This window comes from Podarcis melisellensis (genome assembly GCF_964234715.1).
Source record: "Podarcis melisellensis genome assembly, chromosome: 3".
NCBI classification, from domain to species: Eukaryota; Metazoa; Chordata; class Lepidosauria; order Squamata; family Lacertidae; genus Podarcis; species Podarcis melisellensis.
In genome coordinates this window covers 98,781,908-98,794,376 of record NC_138530.1, presented here as the reverse complement: position 1 = coordinate 98,794,376, position 12,469 = coordinate 98,781,908, and the positions used below count along the sequence as shown (strand labels likewise).

The 12,469-nt window shown below is 39.8% G+C and overlaps 1 protein-coding gene across 2 annotated transcripts in view; it reads left to right on the top strand.

The window, feature by feature from the left end:
* The window catches only part of CSMD1 (CUB and Sushi multiple domains 1), a 355,527-nt gene that overhangs the window by 136,892 nt on the left and 206,166 nt on the right, over positions 1 to 12,469 (top strand). For both annotated transcript variants that reach the window (XM_081905886.1, XM_081905887.1), the window contains exons 12-14: positions 1,382 to 1,569; positions 6,760 to 6,948; positions 10,196 to 10,312. In XM_081905886.1, the coding sequence (XP_081762012.1) occupies positions 1,382 to 1,569; positions 6,760 to 6,948; positions 10,196 to 10,312 (494 nt within the window). The remainder of the gene's footprint in view (positions 1 to 1,381; positions 1,570 to 6,759; positions 6,949 to 10,195; positions 10,313 to 12,469) is intronic.

Genomic DNA, 12,469 nt, shown 5'->3' with positions numbered 1-12,469 from the left:
GGGAACTAGACTGGAACGGAGAAGAGGACCATGGTTCTTCTAGGGCCACCATTTCCACTGACCTCTTTAAATAACCCCGCACTTATCCCTTGCTTTGTGTGTCATAGTGATAATGATTTTCCATATGTAAGAATTAATGGCTCAACACCACCAGCTAATTCAAGAACCAATGAAGTGAATGAAAAGTTAGGTAAGAAAGGACTTCAGTGCACCTTCTGATAATATGTCATTGGTGTGAGAATTGCGGCAACACATAAGAAGCTTCCATATACAGAGTCAGAGCATTAGTCCATCTTGTTCAGTATTATCTACACTGACTGACAGCTGCTCTCCAGGATTTCAGAATGGGATCTCTTCCAGCTTTACCTGGAGATGATGGGGATTGAAACTGGTATCTTTTGCATGGAGAGCATATGCTCTTACCACTGAGCCACCACAGCTCTTCCATGAGGGCCTCTGTCCTCCCTGGACTGCTCTAATATGACACTGAGTAGTGTTGTCAGCTCTGGATAGTAGATCTCTAAGGCCTTCTGCAACCTGGAATTTCTTGGTTGGAGCTGCTGGAGGCCTAGTGCATGCAGATCATGAGGCCTACCTGTCAGGGATCTGTTTTCAGTTGAGGACAGGAACCTACAGAGAGCCTCCTCCTCTGTTGAGCAGCTGCACTTTGTCAGAGTCTGGGGAGGGGCAGTTTTCAGGAGACAAGGAAGACAAGAGAGAGCGGAGCCAAAAAACTGCTACCAGGGGAGGGAATGAGCAGTTTCCGTCGCTTAGTTTTCCACGTAATGAAAAAAGACGGAGAGGGGGGCTTCCGGGTTTTCTTTGCTGGAGGGGAAATAGGAAGAAGGCACTTCTGGGTTCTGTTAGTGATTGAGGCAGACATGGTTTTGAAACTTCTGCACTGTACATACGTTTGCACTCAATAAATCCTGAAAAGAGAGCCTGGAGTCCGGGCTGTTATCTTCGCAAGCATCCACGCTCCCGTCTGACACTACCACTGAGCTAAGATCCCTCTTCTGCATGTAAAATATTGTGCACATGGAGTATCCGCAAATATAACCAGACCATTGCCCCATCTACCCTAGTATTTGACTACTATGACAGGCAGGAGCACTCCAGCCTCTTCTGAGAGATCCTCCACTGCTTCCTTCCTTCAAGTGCCCCCGCCTCATCCTACTTCAATTTATTTTGCTACCTACTGTGGATTATGTTCTTTTTACCCAGAAGTAAGCAATAACCTTCGGAGAGCAGAAACCTTTGCAGCATAAATGTTCCATGGGATTCCACCAACAAGCCCAAGCCATCTAATGAGATTGTTGTTGTTTTAGAAATGTCAGCTTTGAAGTCATAGGTGTTGCAATTTGTCATCCTGTTTTTACAGGTTCCAGACAGAAGTAAATTACGATACACTGGAAGTCAGAGATGGGCCGACGAGTTCTTCTCCATTAATTGGGGAATACCATGGCACACAAGCACCACAGTTCCTTATTAGCACTGGGAATTTCATGTATCTCCTATTCACTACAGATAACAGCCGTTCAAGTGTTGGTTTCTTGATTCACTATGAAAGTAAGTCTGATATTTTTCTCAGTTAAAATGAGTGTAATAACCGAATGTGGGTATTGTGGGGAATGAGAAGTGTATTGGCATGGTGGCTCATAAATCAGCGAAAAACGTAAATGACTGTAACATAGGAATGGTTAAGAGTGAAATGGGTGGTATCAAACTAATTTAATCTGTGTTAGGGTTTCTGCTTGTGCCGTGTGACTTCTCCCGTCTCCCCTCCCCCCACATGTCCCCTAAATTTGTTCTGGGGGTTGCCCCAACCGTCTGGAGTACATCTGGGGAGAACATGGGGTATGCACAAGAAGAGGAGAGGAGAGGTTCCATGGCACAAGAGGAAATCTTTGTACTTATGGAAGCAGTTAGGTTTGCACCACTTGTTATACATTTAGTGTACAATCCTATACTGTTCTCTGAGAGTAAGCTCTATTGAACTCAATGGGATGTACCTTTGAGTAGACATGTCTGGAATTGCACTTTTTAAAATAAAAAGCTATTAAAAAACAAACTATTATTATACATTGCTGCAGGTGTGTATTAAAAAAATAAATCAAAACATTTACCCCAATCCAGAACTTCACTGTGAGCATGGGAGTGCTTCACATTGGAACATGGCATTCTTTATTTGTGTGCAGAGTGGAATAAGTCTCATTTCCAAGAGTTCTGCTTGCATTATGATGCATGCCTCTGTTCTCTGATTTGGTATAATAACTAACTAGATGCCTGCAATAAATTTTGCAGTCATTAAATGGTTAAGAGGGCACAGATTGCTTGCTTTGCTTCCTGGTTCACAGTAATTGTTGATATCTGAATTGGGACAAATTATTGTTACGCCTACCTATAACTTGACTCCAAAATCAGAAGCCACAGTTTAAAGTGGGACTTTGATTCTGATTTGGAAACAAAGTAAGATTACCAGAGTTGAACATCATGGTAGTTTCCATGAACCAGGAAGCAGACTTTTATGAAGTCGTTCTATGGTTATGATGTCAGAACCTGCTTATAATTTTTGAAAGATGAAAATGCAAGTAAAATAAAATCCCACAGTGGTGAAGGTTTCAAGTGTGAATTTATTCCCAAAGCATATAAGAGGTTTCTCATACTCTATAATTCTTTAGGGGAAAATATATTGATTGTGATCATAATAATATAGAACTAGTCTAGTAGAGAATTTCATATTTCTGTTGTCATAAGTAGTGCTAGAGTCATGCACAGTAATTTCCAATATTCATTCCAATATGGATGTATTGCAGCAATTGTATCCTTATGCATTATTAACAAGTAGATAGTAGTTTCATTGTTAGTGCTTAAATGACTAGAGCATTCATCTTTTCCCATTTATAACAAGCATGATAACAAAATGAATATTTAGGATTGAAAAGTGGAGTTTGCAGAATGCTGATTCTCTACAGTTCTGGAAGAGAATCACACTCAGCTCTGCCATGAGCCACAATGAGCTGCGTGGGGTAGCCGGTGGCTTGAGAAGAGTGGCGCATCATGCTCTCCGTGCAGCACTCATAAGCCTGCCTGCCATTGCCATTATTAGCACCATATGTGCCACCCTCCAGTGGCCTGCCAGCTAGCTATAGAAGGTTTCTGCTTTTGCTGCCACAGCAAATACTACAATATTTGCCTCTCTAGAGAAATATCAAACAGTGCTCCTACAGGGCTCCTACAGGGCCAAAATGGTCAAAGGCCTGGAAACAATGCCTTATGAGGAACGGCTAAGGGAGCTGGGCATGTTTAGCCTGGAGAGGAGGAGGTTAAGGGGTGATATGATAGCCATGTTCAAATATCTAAAAGGATGTCACATAGAGGAGGGAGAAAGGTTGTTTTCTGCTGCTCCAGAGAAGCGGACACGGAGCAATGGTTCCAAACTACAAGAAAGAAGATTCCACCTAAACATTAGGAAGAACTTCCTGACAGTAAGAGCTGTTCGACAGTGGAATTTGCTGCCAAGGAGTGTGGTGGAGTCTCCTTCTTTGGAGGTCTTTAAGCAGAGGCTTGACATATGTCAGGAGTGCTCTGATGGTGTTTCCTGCTTGGCAGGGATTTGGACTCGATGGCCCTTGTGGTCTCTTCCAACTCTATGATTCTATGATTCTAGGGCTCTATGGAGTGCAGGGATCCTTCAGTGATCTGGAGTGCATTGATGCAGGTGGTCTTCACAACCACCTTGCCCACAGAAACGTGCTTCCAGGAAGGACCCCTTAAATTTATTGGTTGCAAATGAGGGTGGTTTCCCTTGGCTCATGGCAGGTTATCTTAGACAAAGGGGGGAAACTATTTTCTATTTAAAAATGAAATTCTAATTAAAAATAGATAAATCAGAAATAGGTTGGCTGACTTCCCAATTTTAGCCATTAAGAACCTTACCTTTTTCCTGCTGGAGACAGACTAGAAGGGAGGCGAAGGGAGAAACATGGAGTGGATTTTATGTAACAGGGAATGGGTTGTGTCTCAGACGTACAGAATACTGGCAATGGAAGTGGAGACTGTGCTGAAAGGAAGACATAGTGCCCTTGCATTGGTGCCATGTCATCGTTCTCAACATTAAACTCTCATTCTTTATTGCATATGTCTTGAGATAGGCTGCAGTTATGCAGTTTTTAAAATGCACATTCTTTTACTTCACCACTGCAAATGAATCATTGCTAATTATTTTTAATCGTTGCTAACTTGTTACATTTGCAGTGAAATTTATAAGGTTGCAGTATGTTTAGAAAGAGGTGGGAGGAGGATACTTTGAGAAATTATGTATAAAAATGTATTTCTATATTGTGCAAAGTGAACTGGCTTTAGTATTTATGTGTATTTTTTATTTATTTAAGTAGTTTATATCATATTCTTCCAACAGTTCCCATGGTTGCTTAGAAAAAAAGTTAAAATCACCGTAAACCAAAGCATTAAAGCCATATTAAAACATTGCAATACAAAAAGAGCAGCATAAAAGCAGTCAGCAGAATTGAAAACACACCAGGGCAACATGAGAGCAATGTGTGTACAGTTATTTATTTATTATAGCCCACTCTCCACCAAATGGTCCCAGGGCAGGTTACATTAAAACCACAAGTTAAAGCAAACTTCAGTTCATTAAAAACAGTAAATTAAACTGCAAAACTGAACAAAATTGTAAGAGCAGCAAAAAAGGAATCCAACAGTAGAAGAGGAAGGAAAACATCCACTCATCTGAAAAGCATCTCCCCCCGTAGTCACTCAACCTCAGATGACATGGGCCTCCTCCATTGAACATCACAGTGGAGGCACATTTGAATACAAGCTTTGAAACCCATGAAGCCTGGTACATAAACCATCCCTCATCCATCAATGGGATCTCTGTTTTGTCTGGACTGGGCTCTCTTTGAGCCCATTACTGTAAATTCAAGTAATGCAGTAGTTGTGTGGTTTAGTGCAATTCCTGCATTACTTTTATGAAAAAAAAGATAAAAGCTGGTGCTGTCAGCATAATCGTGACACCTCACCTCAGATCTCCATATGACCTCATTCACCAGTCTCATGCAGATGTTTAAATACAAGAGGGGAACAACAACAAAAAGATGTGGGACTCTATCACATACCTGCTACAGTCAAATAAAAGACTTCCAGCACCATCTTCTGAAATTGACTGTCCAAGTAGGAAATGAACTACCTAAATTGCAAACCAGTTTAGTAGGATACTGTAATGGATAGTATAAAAAGCCTCCAAGAGATCCAAGAAAATCAAGGGGCTTACACACCATCTCTCTATCCTGAAATATGTTGTTCACTGGGACAACTTAAGCAGTTTCAGTGCCAAATCCACACCTGAAAACTGATTAAAATGGAACTGGGAACTCAAGCCTCACCCAATGGTATCTGAAGTTTTATAGCAACCTCCCACTGGAGCCATTTGACACAGAAAGGTTTGCTAGTGAGTTTCCAATAATTATTCAGATATTTCAGGTCCACAACAGGTTTCTTCTGGAGAGGCTGTGCTGCTTCCTCTTTTGTACTGCTGACATAGGCATATTTGAATAATATTTTCCTATCCAGCACTCAAAAGCTTGATCCAGTTGCAATTAGACTCAGTTATCACTGCTAAACATCTGAGGTTCAAAATAGCCACCCACTGCACCATGAAAAGCTGAAAACATTGTGCCACTATTGACACAACTCTTCAGAACGAAAGCTTAGGCAGGGTATCATTTCAAAGATTGCTATCTATGCCTTTCAGTAATACTAAGCTTTAAATAAACTACCATGTGGCTTTACAGAGATTGGCACTTAGAGAGGCATCAGCACTTTTTGAGGAATGGAAACTAAGTTACAGCCATTTGAAGGGGCTAAAAGTTATTTTACCTGGAGGGAAAAATAACTCCATAACCAGGAAAGAGAACTATTTCAGTGACAGCAGTGGTACTCTAATCCAAGTACTAAACCATAACTTCAGATGCACAAAGTTGGCACCATACAATGTTCAGAGGCATTCCAGTGCTTTTTAGAAAAGTTTAATACCCAAATGGCTGGGAGAATATTTAAATCAGGTATAGCCAACATAGTTCCCTGCATGTGTTTTGGACTACAACATCTGTCATCCTCTACAATAGGTCATGTAGGTTGGTCCTGACTGGAGATTTTCCTGGAGTTTTGTGCATTTGGAGGAAAGCTGCTTCTAAGAGACAGGCCACACACAGGTCACATTTGCCTGTCCCAATTCTCGTTCATTAGTGATTCCAGAAATATTTCTCCTCTTTCTCCAGAGGTCAAAGTCTGCTTAGCTCCTGATGGTACTCTGAGGTCTCAACTGGGAAGAAAGGGAGGTTACAGCATGCAGAGTACACCATGGAAGAACCATCCTTATTATCATTCCATCGTGTAGAATATAAAGTACAAATATATAGAAAGACAACGCAGGGGGCAATGGAAAGTAAATGACCATGACATCTATCCAATGTTGTTACTTAACACCCTTGTCAAATTCCTCTCCTTACTTGCTCATGTTACCGTACATTTTCGTATCCTTCTTTTTGAAGCAAAGATTATTTAAATAACTTGTAACAAAGTTATCTTGCTCACATTTATCTCTCTTTTTTAAAGGGTTGATTCCAAATTCTGTAAACTCAGTGCTTTCTCTCTGTTTTTAGTTGCCAGCTCAACATAATTTGCTCTTCTGCAGTGAACTTCTCATATTTCTCCACCTTCCCTTTCTATGACCAGGTGTTACACTGGAATCGGATTCCTGCCTTGACCCAGGTATTCCTGTGAATGGCCATCGGCATGGTAATAACTTCAGCATCCGATCTACAGTCACTTTTAGCTGTGATCCAGGTTACACTCTGAGTGATGATGAACCACTTGTGTGTGAACGAAATCATCAGTGGAACCATGCACTACCTAGCTGCGATGGTATGTACTATGCAATAGTTGCTGTTGGACCGCTGCAAAATAAATTATATTTAAAAAGATGCAATGAGATAGATATCTTTTCATGTAGGGAAAGGGGGGGGGCACAGAAAGAAATTGCATTATTCACTACTTTCTTTCCTGAAACTCCTCTTCGCTTTATCATAACTACTCCTCTGCTCCCATGAATGTATGGTTTTATGGGGCACATTCAAAAGCAGGAAATATACCTTTGTGGTAAGTGTGTCTAGCTCAGCATAAGACACAAAAACTCTAAGGGAGAAATGCTTTGCTGGTGCAACTTCCTCCATTCCAGCACTCTAAACCTACGGGAAGTGTTCATTTTGTGCTAGAGTATTATTAAAGAAAGTCCTTTCCAAGACTTGGAGATAAGGATAGGCAGATCTGTCGCTTTCAGTTTCTTTCAGTTTCTCATTTTTCCCATCTTAAATTGAGTTCTTCACATTTCCACATCTGTTTTTACTTTGTAAAAAAATTCTCATAAAAATTCACCAGTGCATATTTTAGTGCCTGTTTCTCCTAGTACATACATTTTTTCCTTATGCAATTGTGCCCCAAAGACACATTCTTGCAAAGCAATTTCCCCTAATATGGTGCGTTTTAATAGTATTTTTTACTAATATGTAAGCACTGTGCATATTTTACCTCCCTATGGGGAGTATATAATTTCAATAAATAATAACAATAATAATGTTTTTACACATCACTTGGGTGGAGAGCAGGTGATAGGTACACTGCAAAATTTTGAGAAACTGCCACCAGAGTGAGCCCTGGGCCAATCTTCTTTCTAGGCTTAGACTAACTCCTAAAAACCTTTGAATTTCCCTAGAGAGGTCTCCAAGAAAGTCTGGAAAGACTGATATGGTTACAGATCACAACAGCAAAAAAATGTATTCACACTCTAGAATACATAACCACATTTATATATTGCGGAAGAAGATATGTAACGATGAACCTGTCATTAATGATCTTCTCATAAGTGAACCACATATTCCTACGGAACACACTAATAAAACCAACTTGAAAGCTATCTTGTAGAACCAACCAACTTGAAAATTATCTTATAGAATCAGGAGAACCATGACATACCACAGACCAAAATGGGCTTTTCTTTATTGTCTGAATATTGTAAAATACTTCCACCTGAAGTATTATGAAGCATTTTATTATGAGTAAGATAGGACTAAGAGTGATTCTACTTTGTAGAATATCTAAAAATTGCAGTTTTCATGGTGCTTCTTCAGGTATATAGATTTCAATCATAAAGTTTCTGCTTGGGCTGATGTTGTTCAGAGTGCTGAACTACACTGTGGCATAGTTCTTGAGATAGTTTTATTGACACATTTCATTTTTCTTCTGCTTCATTTATGGCTCATGGGATTGCTATGTTTTATTGTTTAACATACTTCATAGCTGTTCTGAAAATCACGGCTATATTTATTATGAGATCTTCTAAGTGTGTATAATTTAGAATGTTCGGTTTCTTTAATCTCAACACCCTGCTCTTTCAAATGCTTCTAGTTAAAACCTGCAGTGATTGCAATCTCCTCTCTTCCTCCCTCCCTACACACACACACACACACACACACACACACACACACAAGCTGAGACAGAGATAGTGAGAGGGTGGCAGTGCCTGCTTTGTTTTGGTTATGAAGAATTTACAGACAGAAGCATGTTTCAGTAGCCTCAGCACAGAGTCAGAAAGATGTGAGGCAGAGCCGGTACTGAAGTTATAACCCCATTTCTGCATTTCCCAGTGGTGACATTTGGTTATGAATTGCAGAACTGGGGGATGAGCCCCTCTTTCTTGCCCATAATTGGGGCATTTTGCTAGAGAGGGAGGAGGGGAGTGAGACGGGGCGGGGGGAGAGTGAATATGTATGGGTACACTATTCTTTTCTGAAAGCAATCCCAATTAAAGTACCCCTACATTTTTCTAGTTTAAGGTCAGAGTTCGAATTGAGAATGATGTGCCAGCCATAATACAACCATTCCCCACCCCCAGCATGCTAAAAGTGGAATTTTATTGTGTATTTTTTTCACACTACAATTGCTTCTTTACTTGAGAATGTTGGGTCGTGTCAATCAAAAGCTGAAAAGATATGCCAACATATAATGCTGATTGTCAGATATTTAATGTATTAAAAATGGAAAGATGCAGGAAAAGGCAAGTTATAGGCACACCAAAGCAAGTTATGGGGCACATACTGCAATCTAATTTTGCAAACACTGTGTAATTTACCCATATAAACAATACAACTCGTGTCATGCAAATCAGAACAATCAATTATGAATTCCATGGGAAGTATTCTTTTAGTGTCCTAGCAGCCTTCTAATCTTCACAGGGTTTTGGTTTTGAAAGAATTAGTATGTCTGCAGGGGGAAATGTGTATCTCTTTTTCCTTTAAAAACAAAAGAAGAGAAATGTGATAAATCTGCTGAACAACTCACCATGAATTATTAATTTTAGGGTGTGTGTGTGAATAGAATCAGTATTACAGCTTTATAATGCAGTTTTTTAGCTCTCAAATCTAGATCAAAGAAAAATAAAGAAATTTCTAAAGACACCCGTTTCTACATTTTCTTGTGATTGGCCTGAGAATCCGAAAATATAGGGATCTATATTATTGTCTCTGTGTATGCTAATTTTATTTTTGATACCTTTTGGTATATATTTGAACATAGGTTCTTTCTCCCAGTTAATCTTGTACCCTACCCCATCCACCGGAACAGCATTTTCTGGCTAGACGCTACGTTTGACAGCCTTCCTCATCAGTGCTCTGCATAATCTACCCTCTCTAAAATGTAAAACCCACATATTCTAGTTTTCTCTTATTATCTCTTTTGAGACACAGTCTTGTCAGATTCTTTACTATCTCTCAGGTTGCCAAGGAGATGAGGCACTCACTGGCAATTCTGAGTAGACCTTAATGCAGATGTATATGCATTTCAGTGTTATTACTACTGCCTGCTCCTAATCAGTTCATTTGCTCTGATGATGTTTACAACTTTTCTATTTCAGCAGGGACCTATTATTTGTAAAACATAAACAACATGGTGTGTTGTGTGTGTGTGTGTTTAAGCTGAATTGGTAACAGTGTTGGTTAGCATTTGTTTGTGGCCCCAGGAAGTTAATGGGCCTAATAATGCTCCTCAATTTTTTAAAAATGGGTCAAGCAGAGCATCAGTAATTATTTTATTACTATTATTTCTTTCTTTTGTACAGCTCTGTGTGGTGGCTATATTCATGGGAGAAGTGGAACCATTCTATCACCAGGCTTTCCTGATTTTTATCCAAATTCTTTAAACTGCACATGGACAATCGAAGTTTCTCATGGCAAGGGTAAGAGAACATAATGTTTGCAGGGTATATCTGTTTAAAATGCCTCCTGAAGATAGATTTTGAAAAAAATTAAAGTAAGGGAACCCATCCTCTACTCCTATATAGACTTAATAAAAAGATAAAGAGAGAGTGTGTGTGTGTGTGTGTGTGTGTGTGAGAGAGAGAGAGAGTGTTATTATCTTGACTCTATGTTGGAGTTGGCAATTTTCAGGGTATAACCTGAAGCTCCACCCCCTCTGGCCAACATTTAGTTGGGTAAAGCTTCCAGGACCCAGGGACCGCACCATTCTTACACAACTTGAGTTCGCCAGCATTGAGAGGTGGATTGATCAAATGGACCATCAGCTTCCAAGTGCCTCAGGGTGCTCATCAGGCTACCTTAGATTATATCCTTGGGTGTTCACACTGCCTGTCAAGCAATGACCAAATGAAACAATTGGCAAAGCCAGTCAACCAAATCAATATAGCTTTGCCATAGTCAACAACACAGTAAGGAATGTGTAAAAATGATGCCCCCACTTGGGAATTAGAAACTGCCTCTAAAATTCCTCCTCACCACTGGAAAGGACAACTAGCTAATCCCTTATCACTGGGTGAGTTGTTGTGCTGGTGGGTGAGTTGTTGTGCTGGTTGCAGAGGCAGCAACACCATCTATAATAGGTGTGCTGCCCATTCCACTGTTGGCCACAACACTGTGCTGGGATGTAGTCATGTCTTCCCCACATGTTCCCATTCCATCCTGAATGAGGGGTGGGACAGACTTGCCCCCAGCAGAGACCCAGAGCAGTGACAATCTCTTTTGAGTTGGGATCAACGAAGAAAGTTGGTTGTAAATGTCCTTGAAAGTACATAATATGAGAGTAATATTTGTCATTTTCATGTGTCAATATTTGTCACTTCTAAAATCTATCAAAATAATATCTGCATTGTTGTTGTTTTTTAAATTACATACTGTCAAGTCATCCCATCTGTTGATATCACTAAATGCCAGTCAGTATTGGTAATTAAAATGTTAACTTTCTTCGTTAATGCTCACCTGTCTTGCGAATATAGTACTTCTGTTTGGAAAATAATTCCTGGTTTTCTTCACTGGATTCTGTTACAGCTTTAATATATTTTTTGAACAAGTGTGGCATTTTATTTAAATAGAACAGTATGGGTGTTTAGATAACTCCAAGCACTGAAATGATGAAATAGGATTTTAAAAGCAGAGAATTAAAATTAATGGATATTTTTTTCCTCCTCTGGTTGTCGACCTTTGAGATACACTTCTTTCTTTTTTGCAGTCCTTCTTTGTACTTTCTGTCTCCCTCCCCACTTTTTCATTCCCTATACTATTTTAGAAATGAGAATTCTTATGTAGTTGTTTAGGGTCAAAAGCAAGGACTTTAAGAAAACAAGCACAAAGAGTTCTGAAACAGGAACGCTTTAGCTATATAGTGTATGCATCAGAGAATAGCAACATTGTAGTTTATAATATTGTATGAATTATAGACAGTGTTGAAGGTCATCATATGTGTGACAATGATATAATTTTATTTGTTACAACTTTGCCAGAATGTGCAACATTTGCACCAAGTTTGGGATGGCTCTGTCTTTGTTAACCTTCGTATTATATATACACAAATGAATACACACACACACACACACACACACACACAGGCTTGGATCTAAAGGTGCCATTCTACTAATGGAATGAGTCTTCTACTAAAGAAGGGTCTGTTTCTGACCTGCTTGTGAACAACCATTGTGTGAACAACGTGACCCCAGATCTAAAGAAGTTGTTTGTATAAGTTCTTGAGCTTGAGCTCTTTCCAATAATAACAATAACAATAACAATAATAATTTATTATTTATACCCTGCCCATCTGGCTGTGTTTACCCCAGCCACTCTGGGTGGCTCCCAATCGAATATTAAAAACAGAATACAGCATTAGACATTAAAAACTTCCCTAAACAGGGCTGCTTTCAGATGTCTTCCAAATATCAGATACTTGTTTATTTCCTTGACATCTGATGGGAGGGCATTCCACATGGCGGGTGCCACTACCAAGAAGGCCTTCTGCCTGGTTCCCTGTAACCTCACTTCTTGCAGTGAGGGAACTGCCAGAAGGTCCTCAGAGCTGGACCTCAGTGTCCAAGCTGAACGATGGGAGT